General features: G+C 40.5%; 1 protein-coding gene across 2 annotated transcripts; it reads right to left on the bottom strand.

Moving 5' to 3' along the window:
- Positions 1 to 538: 538 nt before the first annotated feature.
- dhodh (dihydroorotate dehydrogenase) lies at positions 539 to 13,117 on the bottom strand. 2 transcript variants are annotated; one of them, XM_083697334.1, is made up of 9 exons: positions 13,077 to 13,117; positions 12,367 to 12,579; positions 10,882 to 11,081; positions 7,795 to 7,877; positions 7,024 to 7,211; positions 3,716 to 3,829; positions 2,003 to 2,156; positions 1,585 to 1,744; positions 539 to 1,463 (listed from the first exon to the last, which is right to left on the bottom strand). In XM_083697334.1, the coding sequence occupies exons 1-9, from the start codon at positions 13,092 to 13,094 to the stop codon at positions 1,364 to 1,366; spliced, it is 1,230 nt and encodes a 409-aa protein (XP_083553460.1). In that variant the 5' UTR covers positions 13,095 to 13,117; the 3' UTR covers positions 539 to 1,363. The 2 variants fall into 2 exon arrangements, with proteins under 2 accessions (XP_083553460.1, XP_083553461.1); XM_083697335.1 differs by lacking the exon at positions 13,077 to 13,117 and having other exon boundaries at positions 12,323 to 12,535.
- Positions 13,118 to 14,367: the final 1,250 nt, after the last annotated feature.

Below are 14,367 nucleotides of genomic sequence, written 5' to 3'. Positions count from 1 at the left end.
TGGGTTAGAGTGTATCGTGTATTGGTATTCATGTGCATGTGTTTTCTCTGAACTAAGACTAGAACAGAAATCAGAAGGAAGTGCCGAGGGGATTTAGCGAGAAGGCTCCTCTCCACAGCTGCTCCTCATAAAGACTTTGGTCAAACCATCTAGGAGCAGGAGGGACAGACGTGTAGACTACTAACTAAACTGAATCTATTGTTGCGCTGACTGGAGTACAGAATCATGTCAATAGATTGGGATTGTACATCAGAACAAATAACTAATAATCATCATCTCTATTACATATGTTGTATGCTACTCATATTCACCATGATGAATCTGTTGTGAATTATATATCACATTCTATCATATTGTTTGAAGTGGATGATCTCATCTCCTGCTCATATCACAAGATATAGGTTCCACCATTTGCTTAATGGTGACTACTACTGTCAACCAATCCATGAGTGAACGATACACCTGCTACTGCAGTCAGACCAGACTTCCTGCATGTTTGATATGGAATGACCCCCAAGGAAAGGGACTCAAAATAAAGCACTCTCCACTCTTTACCCTGGGCCTCCCCAGCCATTAAGGGGCCTAATAGTGAGAGGACATTGTGGACACAGCAGAGAGAAACTTTTATAAAAGGGGAAGGAAAAGAAAAGTGGCCAATCTTTCACAAGGTATGACTTGTGTATGACTGTTAGTTATGGTGTGTATTCAGACCCTGCTAAAATTGAGTAGTAATTGTGCCAGAAGGTTTTTGGCATCTTTTTGTACACTTCCCCAGCCTTCTTCTATATTCAGCTGAAAGGGTAAATGGTAATTGTCAGGTAGTTTTTACTCTGCTCATTGATCATCTGTAATTTTAGATGAGGTCACACACACATTTTCGATTATGATGGCAGCAGTTAAGTGATTTACAGTTTCAGATTTGTATTTCAGACACAAAGTACATTGTGAACTAGAGCTATTTTTCCATTTTAACTCTCAGATACAGTTGCATAAATAGCACACATTTCAGAATAGAGCACATTATATTAATATATAAATCACACATTTTCAGCACTAGACTGACATGTTTACATACATTACACTTTGGTGTTATTTAGCACTTGACCATTCTTGTTGTTTTTCGTATAAACATCTGTTGGTTATTGGATCAATGCAACAATAAGAACCATGAGATGGGGCAGGTCCACAATACTGCTGTCTCTGAATCTTTGTGCGCAGATATTTCACGGCCGGTAGTGACATGAATTAAGCAAACAAGCCACCTCATATAGGCTTCAAGTAAAGGCAGGAAGTTGGCATAGGCATCAGTCTGATGTATGTCTAGCTGGTAGAGCTCACAGACAGTGAGGTCTCAGAGTCTTGATCAATATTGTTCCTCTGTAGACTCTGTCGTTGAAATCATCCCATCAACACCCCTATGGTCAGCTCCAACTGCATCTGATATATTGGTAAATCCTTGTTCCCTGTAATACATGGTTAGGATAAAAGGTAAAAACACAGCAAATACATGCATGTTGAGTAAATAAAAAAGCATTCAGGTGGTCACTCAATACTATAAAAAAACATTTCCATGTTCTCACTTACTTTAAAAGCTGATCCAGTTCCCTTTTGATTTTGTTGACAACAGGTGGGCCCTGATATATCAGAGCAGTGTACAGCTGGACCAAGGACGCTCCAGCACGGATCTTCTCCAGGGCATCCTGTCCATTAGCAACACCCCCAACACCAATGATTGGCACCTTACCTTCAATGAGAAAGAGCATACAAAGTACATAAACAACTGACAAATTTAAGGCGAATTCTGGCAGAGGTTTCACTTCATTGACAAAAATACGTAATAATGGAAAAGTGCGCTAAAATCATCATAAAGCATAATGGGTATACACAAGGATTCGTTTTGCAGCTAGAAAAGTTGACATATCACTGGAGTGGGCCTTCAAACCCAAGCCAATGTTTTGCAGCAGCAGCAGAATGCTGATGGTCATTCATTGTTCCTACCTACCTTTGGTCAAGCTGTACATCTCCCTTACAGTGCGGGTAGAGAGCTCCTTGAGTGGTTGGCCGCTCAATCCTCCCACCTCCTGACTCTGGGAGTCCTGCAGGGTCTTAGGCCTGGACACTGTGGTGTTGGAGACCATCAGGCCGTCTACACCGAGCTAAAACACAAACAAACGGGTTGAGGGGATGCCAGTATTATCAACACACTAAAACGGAATCATTCATTACCTTATCATTAAGACGTTGTACCAAACTAGACCTGGGTTTGAAATACTTGTGCGTAAAGGGGAACATAGGCAAAATATGGGAAACAGATATTCTTCCTATAACTCTTTGACCTGGTAGACTGTCTGTCAAAAGGATCATAAGGTTACATGCCCTCCTCCCAATTTCAACGCTAGATATGAAATGTCACAAATCATGGATCAATATAAGCATTCTACTATTATATCATAATAATAATATAATGCTATTTGAACCTATGGTAAATGTCTATAGCAAATAAAAAGAGAACATAACAAGACAGGACAAAGAGGCCAAGAGTGAGTTATGGGTAATTGAGAAAACCAATTATAAACATTCCATATAGGACAGGACAAAGAGGCCAAAAGTGAGTTATGAAAAACAATTATAAATGTTCCATAAGAAAACAGGTTGATGTATAGAGGGAGTAATGATTTATGGAGGAGGTGGTACGAAGAGGTACCTAGAAGTTGGTGCATGAAAGGAACAGAGCCAAGAGGTACCAGGTACCCAGAGGATAAGGGCAGGAACAGTACTAAGAAGTACCGGGGGGGGGATGTAATATTTGTTTGATAATCACGATGGGCTCGCCACCAATATCGTTATAACCCAATAACTGTCTTTAGAAATGGGAGGGGAAACCAAACCGTGATGAGGTGTAGGAACCGGGTGAATTATATTGGTGGCGAACAGCCAGAAAATGTGAATGATTTACATATGAGGGATGGAACCTAAATTTGATAAAGATTGGAAATTGTATAAACATGGTGTGCTGAGAGACAAACAAGAGGATGTTTCGAACCACCTCGGCTTTGTTACTTGTAATAAAAGTCTCTGAAGAAGCCATCAGTTCTAGTCTTTGGCATTTTATTTCAAAGTATTTTAACTTAGAATTCCACGACAAACCCAGGTCTGTATCAAACACTTATGTAATCGAATAACTGAGAATTAGGGTAAACAAAAACAATTCTATAATGGACTTCTTTTATTATTGAAAATCCATCTGTATAAAATGTAGATCTTGTTCCATTGGAGTTTTGTTCCATTGGAGTGTGGCATCTGAAGAATGCCCTGCACACTTGAACAAGTACACATAGACGTTGGCATATGGCTGTTGAAATATTTGCTATGCTTTCTCTCTGCATTTTCCATTAAGAATGTGTGTCTCATTTGCATGAACACACAAACACTCCTCCATTAAAATAGAGAGTGGAGAGGAAGCAACGCTAATATACTCAAAAGAATCTGGTGAACTACTTGTCTGCTGCTTAGCATCCATGGCAGGACATCACTCTGATGAGGGCTACACAGGAGACTACATGAGCAGAATGGCAAATAGCAGACAGGAGATACATGGCTGAAAGTAGGAAAATAGCTCCAAGTCGTTGGTGGCTTATTAGGTGGGTGGGGGGGGGGGGTGGAGCATAGAGAGGCCTGACGGACCTCAATGACCCCATCAGGGCTAGGTTCTGACCTCAGTGATGACATCGGCTATGTCCTGTTTGTCCTGGGCAGTGAGGTCGGGGGCGATCTTCACCAACACTGGAGGTCTGCTCTCTCCTTGCAGGGCATCACGCTCTTTCAGCACCTGGGCAGGGTGGGGGAGACAAGATGGACACATGAGCCAACATAAATCCTTCAGTCCAATTCCAGTTTTTCTCCATTGTATACGCACACAAAATGGAACTATGCACACAAGTCTGAAAACTTGACTCCAGACTGCTAAACTCGAAGCAGAATTCCATTGTTTTCACTCAAATAGCAATTCTAAATCACATGTTTGCAAAAAGCACAAATCGCATCAATTAGCACACTTTGTTCACCTGGAAAACACTGGCCTTCAAAATGCTTCACCCTAATTACCAATTGGTCTCACTCACTCACTCACCTGTTCAAACTCAATTGGCAAAACACTTCAATCATGTGTCAGAGCATAAAAGAGGCCTCAGGTGACCTCTACTGTGTTGGGGAAAAGAATGGAACAGCACGGAGTGTTCTCTTCGTGAGACGAAGAGGAAGAAGAGGAGGAGGAAGAAGAAGAGGAAGGCGAGCCAATATGTCTAATGAAATCCGCTCAACGTTGGTTGACCATGTACTCAATCTGGATGCGGTCTGATTTACATGTAGATCTGACATGACAACCTGATCCACACAGTGTGTAATTGATTCCTATACAAATCAGAGACCCTATAAAAACAAAGATATTAATTCCAAAATTACATAAATTATTATCCTTGCATTAAGATGGACTCAATTCAACTTATTGAGTGATTTGTTGATGACATTTTTGCATTTTAGCTCATTTTAAGAGTGTCATAGCAAAGGGTCAGAATACTTATGTACATGAGGTATTTCTGTATTTCAATTTAATAAATTTACTGAAATCTCAAAAAACATGTTTTCGCTTTGTCATTCTGGGGTATTGTGTGTGGATTGATGGCAAATTCTTTTAATTTAATCCATTTTAAATTGAGTCTATAACACAACAAAATGTGGAGAAAATCAAGGTGTCTGAATACTTTCCGAAGGCACTGTAAACACTATTTTGATGGTAGTGTTTTAAATTTATCACACCAGTGTTTACTTGGTGCAGTGTTTCATGTTTGCAAAAGATTTGTGGAGTTTTGACAAAATGGTTAACTCTTTTCAGTTTTGTGTTTAGAGTTTTGAGAAATTGAGCTATAATTTCAGGAAACGTGTTTAAAGGATTGGGAGCCCTCATAACCCCATACATAAGGCCTAAATAGATGTATCACATCATTTACTACCAAAATTATAGTACATCAAGGGTGATATGAGATCCATATGTTTGATGCCTGACATTTTCTTATGAATGATTGTTTAGCATCTACTATATATAGGCCTAATGAAGGGTTTATGAAGGCGTCATTGAGCCTTAAAAATATCCTTTGTTTAGAGTGGGAGTGATCCATTACACAGTGCCCTCCCCCAAGTATTGGAAAGAGGAAGATTTTGTCTTCTTTTAGCTCTATACTAAACAGTTTGGATTTGAAATCAAAGAATGAGGTTACTATGAGGTTAAAGTAGAGATTTCCAGATTTAATTCAATGTTTTATTTTTTCTGATTCAGATTCACCATTTAGAAATTACAACCCTTTGTATACATCCCCCTATTTCAGCAATCACAAACAGGCTGGTAGCCCAAGGAAGACTTCTACAGTGGATGACCGAAGAATGCTCACCATAATTACGAAACAACCCAAAACAACTGTCCCACAGATCAGGAACACTCTCTGGGAGGTAGGCGTGAATGTGTTAAAGACTACCATATGCAGAATACATCAGCAGCCGAACTAAAGAGGCTTCGCTGCAAGGTGCAAGCCACTAGTTATCCTCAAAAACAATGGTCAGGTTACAGTTGACTAAAAAGTACCTAAAAAGCCTGCAGAGGTCTGGAAAAAGGTAATGTGGACAGATAAGACTAATATTATCATGTACCAGAGTGATTGCAAGAGGAAAGTTTGGAGAAAAAAGGATATGGCAAAGATTTACAGCATACCACCTGATCTGTGAAACATGGTTTGGGCATGTATAGCTGCCACAAGAACTGGCTAACTTGTCTTAATTGATGTTACATTCTGCTGCTACTGTCAGCAGTAATCATCTTGTCTGCTCAAGTACAAGAAAATGCCTCCAAATTCATTGGATGGAGCTTCTTCATACAGTAAGAAAACTCCAGTATGACCCCAAACATCCTGCCATAACAACTAGGGCGTTTTTCAGGGCCAAAAAGCGGAACGTTCTTGACTAGCCAAGTCAATATTCAGATTTAAATCCAATTGAACATGCATTTCAATCTGAAAAAAAAAAAACATTGAATTAAAGCTGAGAATCTCTCCGTTGACCCCATAGTAATTGTTTGATTTCAAATCCAAACTGTTGGGAGGATAGAGCTAAATTAAGACAAAATGCTTCCTCTTTCCAATACTTATGGTGGGCACTGTATACTTTGTATATTTCATAAGGGCTACTTTTAATATATTAAAAGCCACAATTTCTCAAGCCAGCAGACTGACAGGACTGTTTGTGTTCCTTGCATCTTTGACTGACAGTTTATCATGTTTCTCTTAAGTTCAGCTGGCTGTAAATGTTCCCAATTCTTTAGCAGCCAACGGCATGCCTCGTTTGATTTTTGCAGCATTTCCCGTCTCTCTTTTCTCAGTTGCATCTCACCTCGACTGTTGTATCTGTACCAGGCTGTAACTGTGCACTGCCTGCTAGCATAAACAACATAGCTTAGTGAGAGTACAACCTGAACAAACTAGCTATCTGATTGGAGTATTACAATAAGCAGGTTGCTGTGAAGACCCCTGACCTCTACACAGACTAAAAAGATTGTGTATGACAGGATTGAACCAAAAGCTAATTAAGCATGTAAAAAGCCTCTAGAGTCTAGCTTTAATTAATATGCATATGCATGTCACTCAGATGAGATTGGTACAGGATAAGATAAGATTTCCTTGAGGAATATAACTGAGCAATTAGTTAGAGTTAGAGTCCTTTTATGTTATTGCTCCTGAAACAGTAATTTGTATACTGTTGTTAAATGCATGTTTATGTTCAATGTGGAACCAATAATCTGTAGAGTGTAAAAAAACATTTATATTCAAAACATGTGTCATTACTCACCTGATCTCTATAAAGGAAAACCAGTTCCAAAAACATACTATGGCAAAGTCAGTTCAATACCACATACACTATAAATGTAAATGGATGACTATTTAGGGAAGCCAGACATTACCCTCCTGGTTATTTTCTTACCCTGTGCAGCAATTGGCGCAGTTCTGTTTTGCCCTGTAGGTCCCTCAGGCCTGGAGTGTTAGGGCTGCTGACGTTCACCACCAGGTAGTCAGCCAATGGACCCAGGGTGCGCACCCCCTCCAGATAGTCTGCCACCGCATCCTGAGACTGCTTGTTCTTCCCCAGGTTGATGCCCAGGGGCAGGCCAGCTAAAAAAACACAGCAGGAACATCACATAGATGAGTCACTAGAGGAGTTTTAAGGTCAGAATGTTCAAGCCCCCAGAACATCAGTGGAAAATTAGTAACATGGATGTGGTCTGAAATTGAATGTTAGCCGGATAGCATCCTCCTTTATGCAGTCCTATGAACAGATAGAGTCAATGATTTTGCCATCTATCAAAATAAAAATTACTCCGCTAAGACAGTTTCTAATAAAATCCTTTTTTCACTGATGGTTCGTCTGGTAGTTGTCCCCTTTGGCGGGTATCAATCTTGCCAAATATCTCTTGCAAAGTAATTTAATAGCAAGTAAGGGGAGATAGAGAGCTAACTTTGACCAAATCCTGAGTTGCTAAAATGAGCTTGATAACGCCCTTAGCTTGCTTCGTAGTATACCCCTTGTGTAGTTGAAAAGTGTGTTTATACATTTTTTGCAAGGCACATTTGGCTAGCGTGATGCCTGTCAAAGGGGGCAACCACACAACTGACATCCTAGCACCAGGATGTCATATCAGCTAAAAAATCTAAAAATTACTAATGTTGGCCTTTAAGTAAAGAGTTGCGCCTCTACCTTTTGTCAGTTCTACCTGGGTCCTTTCCCTCGCCTTCAACCTCTCTTGGACTTCAACCAGACCACAGCTGTTGAATCCGTATCTGAAACACACAAAATTGCATATTTGTTACCTTCACCTTATATTTGCTACTGTAGCAATCGAAACACTGAAAACGTGGACTGAATTACGGAATTCAGACATAACAACGGATATACAATACAAATTGAAATGATAAAATAAATACTTAACTTGCTCCATGTCAAGACTCCTCATAGACTTTATGAAGCGTACGCATTTGTGAGGCTTTTCTACCTTGCACCCCAATAGATCTGTATTAATGCCTTGTGTTTATGTGCAGGCATTGTGCATCAACTGCAGAGCTCACTTTGTGTGTAGACCATTGATAACAAATACATACAATGCCCTCTGTAAGTTAAATGTTTTCTTCCTTTTTTTATATTCCAAACATTTGGATTTTAAATCAAACAATTACTCTGAGGTTAAAGTATAGATTGTCAGCTTTTTTTTTAAAGGTATTTTTGTACATGTTTGTTTTTACCATTCAGAAATTACAACATAGAGTGCCCTTATTTCAGGCCACCAAAAGTAATGGGACAGATTCATATAATGTCTAAATTAAACTCATGTTCAGTATTTGGTCGACAATCCTTTGCATGCAATTACTGCCTGAAGTCTGCGGCCCATTGACCCCACCAGACGCTGGGTGTCTTCTCTGGTGATGCTCTGTCAGGCCTGTGCTGCAGCCATCTTCAGTTGTTATTTGTTTCAAGATTCAAGATTCTTTATTTGTCACGTGCATACAAGTATACAGTGAAATGCAAAAGTGACAGTGCCACAGAGTAGTGCAACAATAAGTTTTAAAGTAAAATAAAATAAAAATTATTTTAAATAATAAAATATTAAAATCAGGAAATCTTATCATCAGGAAATGAAATGCTATTCAATTGGATTTAAATCTGAAGATTGACTTGGCCAGTTAAGAATTTTCCACTTTTTGGCCCTGAAAAACTCCCTAGTTGCTATGGCAGTATGTTTTGAATCAGTGTCTTACTGTATGATGAAGCTCCATCCAATGAATTTGGAGGCATTTACTTGTATTCGAGGAGACAAGATGTTTCTGTACACTTCAGAATACATGCTGTTGCTGCCGTCAGCAGTTACATCATCAATTAAGACAAGTTAGCCAGTTCTAGTGGCAGCTATACAGCTGTACATGCCCAAACCATAACACCCCCTCCGCCATGTCTCACAGATGAGGTGGTACAGTATGCTGTACATTTTGGGAAGATACTTTTTTCTCCAAACTTTCCTGTTGCAATCACTCTGGTATATGATAATATTCATCTTATCTGTCCACAATACCTTTTTCCAGACCATACAGGCTTTTTAGGTACTTTTTAGCAAGCTGTCACCTGATTTGCGGATGGTGGTCTACCTCCTGGAGAGTGTTCCTGATCTTTGGGTTAGGGATCATTCACTGTAGAAGTCTTCCTGGGCCTACCAGCCCATTTGCGATTGCTGAGCTCACCAGTGCCTTTTGTTCTTTTTAATGATGTTCCAAACTGTTGATTTTGGCCAGCCTATGGTTTTCACAGTCTTTTCCAGTCTAATAATGGCTTCCTTGACTTTCATTGACACCTCTTGGGTCTTCATATTGACAGACTACAATAGCAGACTTCAAAGGCAAACGCAAAGCCTAGAATCAATACTAGACATTGACAGCTCTCTTATGCCTGCACAAATGATGTGACGGAACACACCTGACTAACCAGAAACACCTGTCAAGCCAATTGTCCCATTACTTTTGGTGCCCTGAATAGGGGGCCTATGTATAAAAAGTGTTGGAATTTCTTAATGGTAAAACCAAAATGTACACGAATCCCATCAAATAAAAGTGGAGAATCTCTACTTTAACCTCATAGTAATTGTGTCATTTCAAATCCAAAGTATAGTATAGTATCTATAATATACTATAATATACTAAATATACTATAGTATACATAGTATAGAGCCAAAAGAAGAAACATGCTTCACTGTCCCATTACTTACAGAGGGCACTGCATATATGGATACTGCTAACTACTGACCTTTCAATGGATTCCTATGAGAGATGGTGACTGGCGCAGCGAATCCAGGAAATGCCGTAAATTGGCAGTCATCTTGATTCATAGCGACATCTGATTTGTGGCACCAACCTTGGCACCAATGCAGACGCAGTCCATTGCTAAAGTAGAGGCGCGTTTCAGTGTTTTTATGACCTGCATAGGGTTCACTTACTGACCGACGCACACACCTTGGACGTGCGTGCATGCTTGTCCATTTTCATAGAATGCTGAGAATGTATAACATGGTAGACTAGTATGCCATGGATAAGGTAGCAAATTTAACTCAAAAATGTATTATCACCTGTGATTATTAGTTAAATATCAGAGGGTTAGATTCACGGTGTCCTCTCCCCAACCCTGGTGCATGTCAATGAGTGTGTGCGTGGGTACACACTTCAGAAAATGCAAAAGCAAGTATGATTGGCATAGGCCTATTTCATTTTGGGGGCACATCCTTCTCAACGAGCCTGTCTTATGTAGGACCCACTTACTGTGCACATTGGAAATGGCTACAACAACACAAGGCACGGACGCAGATACGCCCATATCTACTTACGTTGTCAGTTAGAACAACTCATGAATATTTATGGACATGCCTCGCATCTCATTTCACAGCATTTTTCTGAGTATGACAGTAAGAGCAAGGAGGAGATAGTGGAACACACTGATAACATGCATTTGACCACTTAATTTCAGTGTGAAGCTGTGTAAGAAAAAGATGAAAAGGGAATTCATATTGAAAGCCTCTCATTCGGCTCAATATTCACAAAATTGAAATATGTAGGCAGAATATTCCCTTTCAGCGTCTGTGTGATATCTCCATGAGCTGCCACTTGACACCTAACCCTAAAATCAGAAGCTGTACAGATGTATCAATTAAATCATATCATTTTATTGCTAACTTATAAAGTACTAAATTACGACCTCAATATTGGTCCTTTAGTATATTGTAGCTATACACAATCTATTAAACCATACCTGTTGATCACTGCCTGGTCAGAGGTCAGTCTGAATACACGTGGTTTGGGGTTCCCTTCCTGGGGCTTAGGGGTGATGGTCCCAACCTCCACAAAGCCAAAACCCAGCCCATACAGCCCGTCTACAGCCTCTCCATGCTTGTCAAAGCCTGCTGCAATTCCAACTGGGTTCTTGAACCTTCGGCCCATGACGTTCACTTCCTAGAGACAGCAGCAAAAACAAATCAGACAGAGCCTGAATTCCATGGAAATATACAGTAATGACCAAACAATGTGATACAAAGGTTGAATGCTGTATTACATAATTCATTTACCGGTATGCAGACATAATTATGGATTGAAATTGATTGATTTCATTATGGGATTCCCTCTGGCCACTCTGGATATTATATGAACAGCCATTGAACTTTGTGGCTCTTTGTAAGTCACCCTAGGCCACAGGATAGCATTTCTGAGAGGTTTTGTTCCTCTTCATAGGCTCAGTCTGTGACATGTGACAGCCTGATCAACACAATGTAGGAACCCTATAAAAACAGGGGTATTTATTCCGCAATCGTGTCAACTATCAATATTGCACTCAGATTCAACTTTCAAAAATGTTGAACACATTTTAGCATTTGAGCAAATTCTAGGAGAACCACAGCAAAGGATGTGTCGACTTATGCAAACATGTCTCAGTTTTACAAAAAAAACAACAACCAAAAAACTATATATTAGAATTTTTCTTTCACATCGAAAGTGTCCAGTAAATTGTGTAGATTAGTGCGGAAAAAACATCTTAAAGGTAGACTCTGGAATATGATGTCACACCTGTGAAAACAGAGCAACTTTCAAATATATTGTAGTGAGCCAGAGTGAACGAGCGGCCACTCGTTTCACTGCCCTCTAACATAAGATGGCTGAGTCCATGCGCCAATCACATTCAACTCGTAACTCTTTTCTCTCGTCTGTTGCATCTCCGTTTTGAAATTCTCTGGCAGCATCACCCCGCTCTATGACATCATATCCCAGAGTCTACCTTTAATTCAATGTATTTCAATTTCAGGGTCTGCGGCAAGAAAAGTTGAAAATGTGTAGACTTTCGATAGGCACAGTAGCCTATATCTATTGCTATGTAAAACCCCAATTACATTGATATTCTATCATTCTGGACTGTGAGGCACGGTCTGAAAATGTTGATGCTATACTGGAGTGATATGTGCCGGTAGAGGGTCATTCTTGGCTGATCATATCGGTGAACTGATGAATTGCACAGGCTCTAAAACAGAGCACACATGTAAATGATTTAGTTCTTATCTTACACAGGAGAACATGTTCCAAGACAAAGTGAAACAGAGGAGGCAATACCTGAATGTATCCAATAAGAAAACTCATTTTCCGTTTTAAACATTCTCTATTTTGTGCCTATTATCCAATGCAAAAAGAAAAGAGAGACATAACACCTGATCCAACAAGAGAACACCTCGGCGCTCCCTCCCACACTGACCAATGAGGCTGGGTCTTGGTAACGGTTCCATGGTGCAAGCCCCAGACCAATGAGCCGCACAGCCATCACATGGGCAGTCTCAGCTCCCACAATTCTCTGCAGCAACGGCATTAGTTGATTGGCGTAGAAGCGCTCATCTCCAACCGCGGTGAGGTAGGACACGAACAGGACACTGCCAGCACCTATTATCTGCACCGCATCCTTCACACGTCGCTGCAAAGACCACAATATTAGACTAGGCTTCATCAATGCTTATCAATTAGGATAGGCTTGAATGCACTGAAACTTTCAGGGAAATATTATCACCATCTTGTTATTTTTACATCAAGTACGCAACATAACAGATAACTGATGAAGACTAGCTATGATACAGAGAATAGCAGTTATATCAGTAGCAAGCCAAGTGAGAATGCACAGGTAGGTATCAATGAGAATATTGTTTGCAGTCTAGAATTGTCATGACAGAGGTTCACATAATTCAAATGCATTAATAGAAGACGTTAGCAGCTAAGTATGTTTAGGCACAGCACGGGCTAGGTATAGGCATAGCGTCCAAGTTACATTAACCATCATTTTCAACACCACTTTCTACGTACGCAACGTCCTGGCTCCTGATCTACGTGACAACATTACTCCTCTTTGCTGACTAAATCGTCAAAAAGATTTTTGAGACTATTACATAATGACACAAGTGTTATCAATGAAGTTACCTTCAGTTGTCCCGCCATGGATATTATATCACACTTGAAGGAGGAACTGTAAGCACGTTGCCGAGAGTATTGTGAACAACTTCCTGCAAGTATTCTCGCGATACATTAAAGGGGCAATCTGGGATTGGTGCATCAATTTTGGGACTTTAATGATATCTATTGATTCTTGAAGAAATAACTTCTAAATGCCTCATGAGCTTAGTTCAACTGTCTCTGCATTAGAACCCAAAATATAAACTTGTTTTATTCCAATGTTTGTAAACAATGTAATTGTAAACAAACACTGTATATCTTCAAAACATGGTTAAAAACCATATTTTTTATCTCATGGATGGTCAGTTCTTGCATCCATAGCTCCATCTATGTAATAAGTGTAGTTACATTTCTCCTGCCCCATACCTCAGCTGCTATTCTTCACCACCGACGTTGCCCAGGGCCAACAGTATCCTAGCAAAACCAAAGACAGAAACGAAAGGCTACCATAGTGTGCACATCCTTACATCACTTAGCATGAAATCAGAAATTCTGCCATAAAGCACTATGTAAACCCCCCCCCAAAAACCAGTATAATATTTAAAAATGTATGAAGGCTTAAATGTTGCCTGCCTGCTGCATCTCCCACAGCACTTTGTCTGCTACCTCCTGGGTTGCCGGCGGGGCACATCTTGATTGGCGGGCCACTCCCTGTTTCAATCTCATGCTGTATCAGGCGGGTACGCCCCACCTCATTCTCATTCAGTGGGAAGCTGTCCTTGAACCCTAATAATAGCTTCCACAACTGCTCACCTTGCTGGGGATCTAGGCCATCACAGTTCCTTTGTGGACGTGACAGTAGAAGGGCCTCCCTGGAAGCTCAATGTGCCCTTCTCTAGGTCCAGTCGACCTGCACAGCTGCTACTTGGTGATGCACAGTCCTGCCTCCCACAGTCAACATCCCTTTCCCTTTTATGGGGGACAGCTCATCTATGCAGAGCTGCATGTAGGTTCAAATTGAGTCTTACCTGGTACCACATCAGGGTGCACCAGGGTTACAGTGGACTCCATATCTAATGGGCAGAGCAAGACACACCCTCCTCAGGGACGTGGCAAGTCTCCAAAATCCAGTTGTCTGTTTCTTGAGGGAGTGTAGCCTCACTCCCCCATCTGTGCAGCTTGGCTACGCAGAGGATGGATTTCAAAACTATTACGCAGTTGTATAGTTGCTTTAAGTTCCCATCACCACCCCAGCCTCCACCTGCTTTGGTTCTGCTCAGTCTGTATCTATCGAGGGGTTGATAGATGGATGGGCTCC

The sequence above is a fragment of the Argentina silus genome (genome assembly GCF_951799395.1).
Source record: "Argentina silus genome assembly, chromosome: 2".
Taxonomy (NCBI): domain Eukaryota; kingdom Metazoa; phylum Chordata; class Actinopteri; order Argentiniformes; family Argentinidae; genus Argentina; species Argentina silus.
This window is presented reverse-complemented; position numbering and strand designations above follow the sequence as displayed.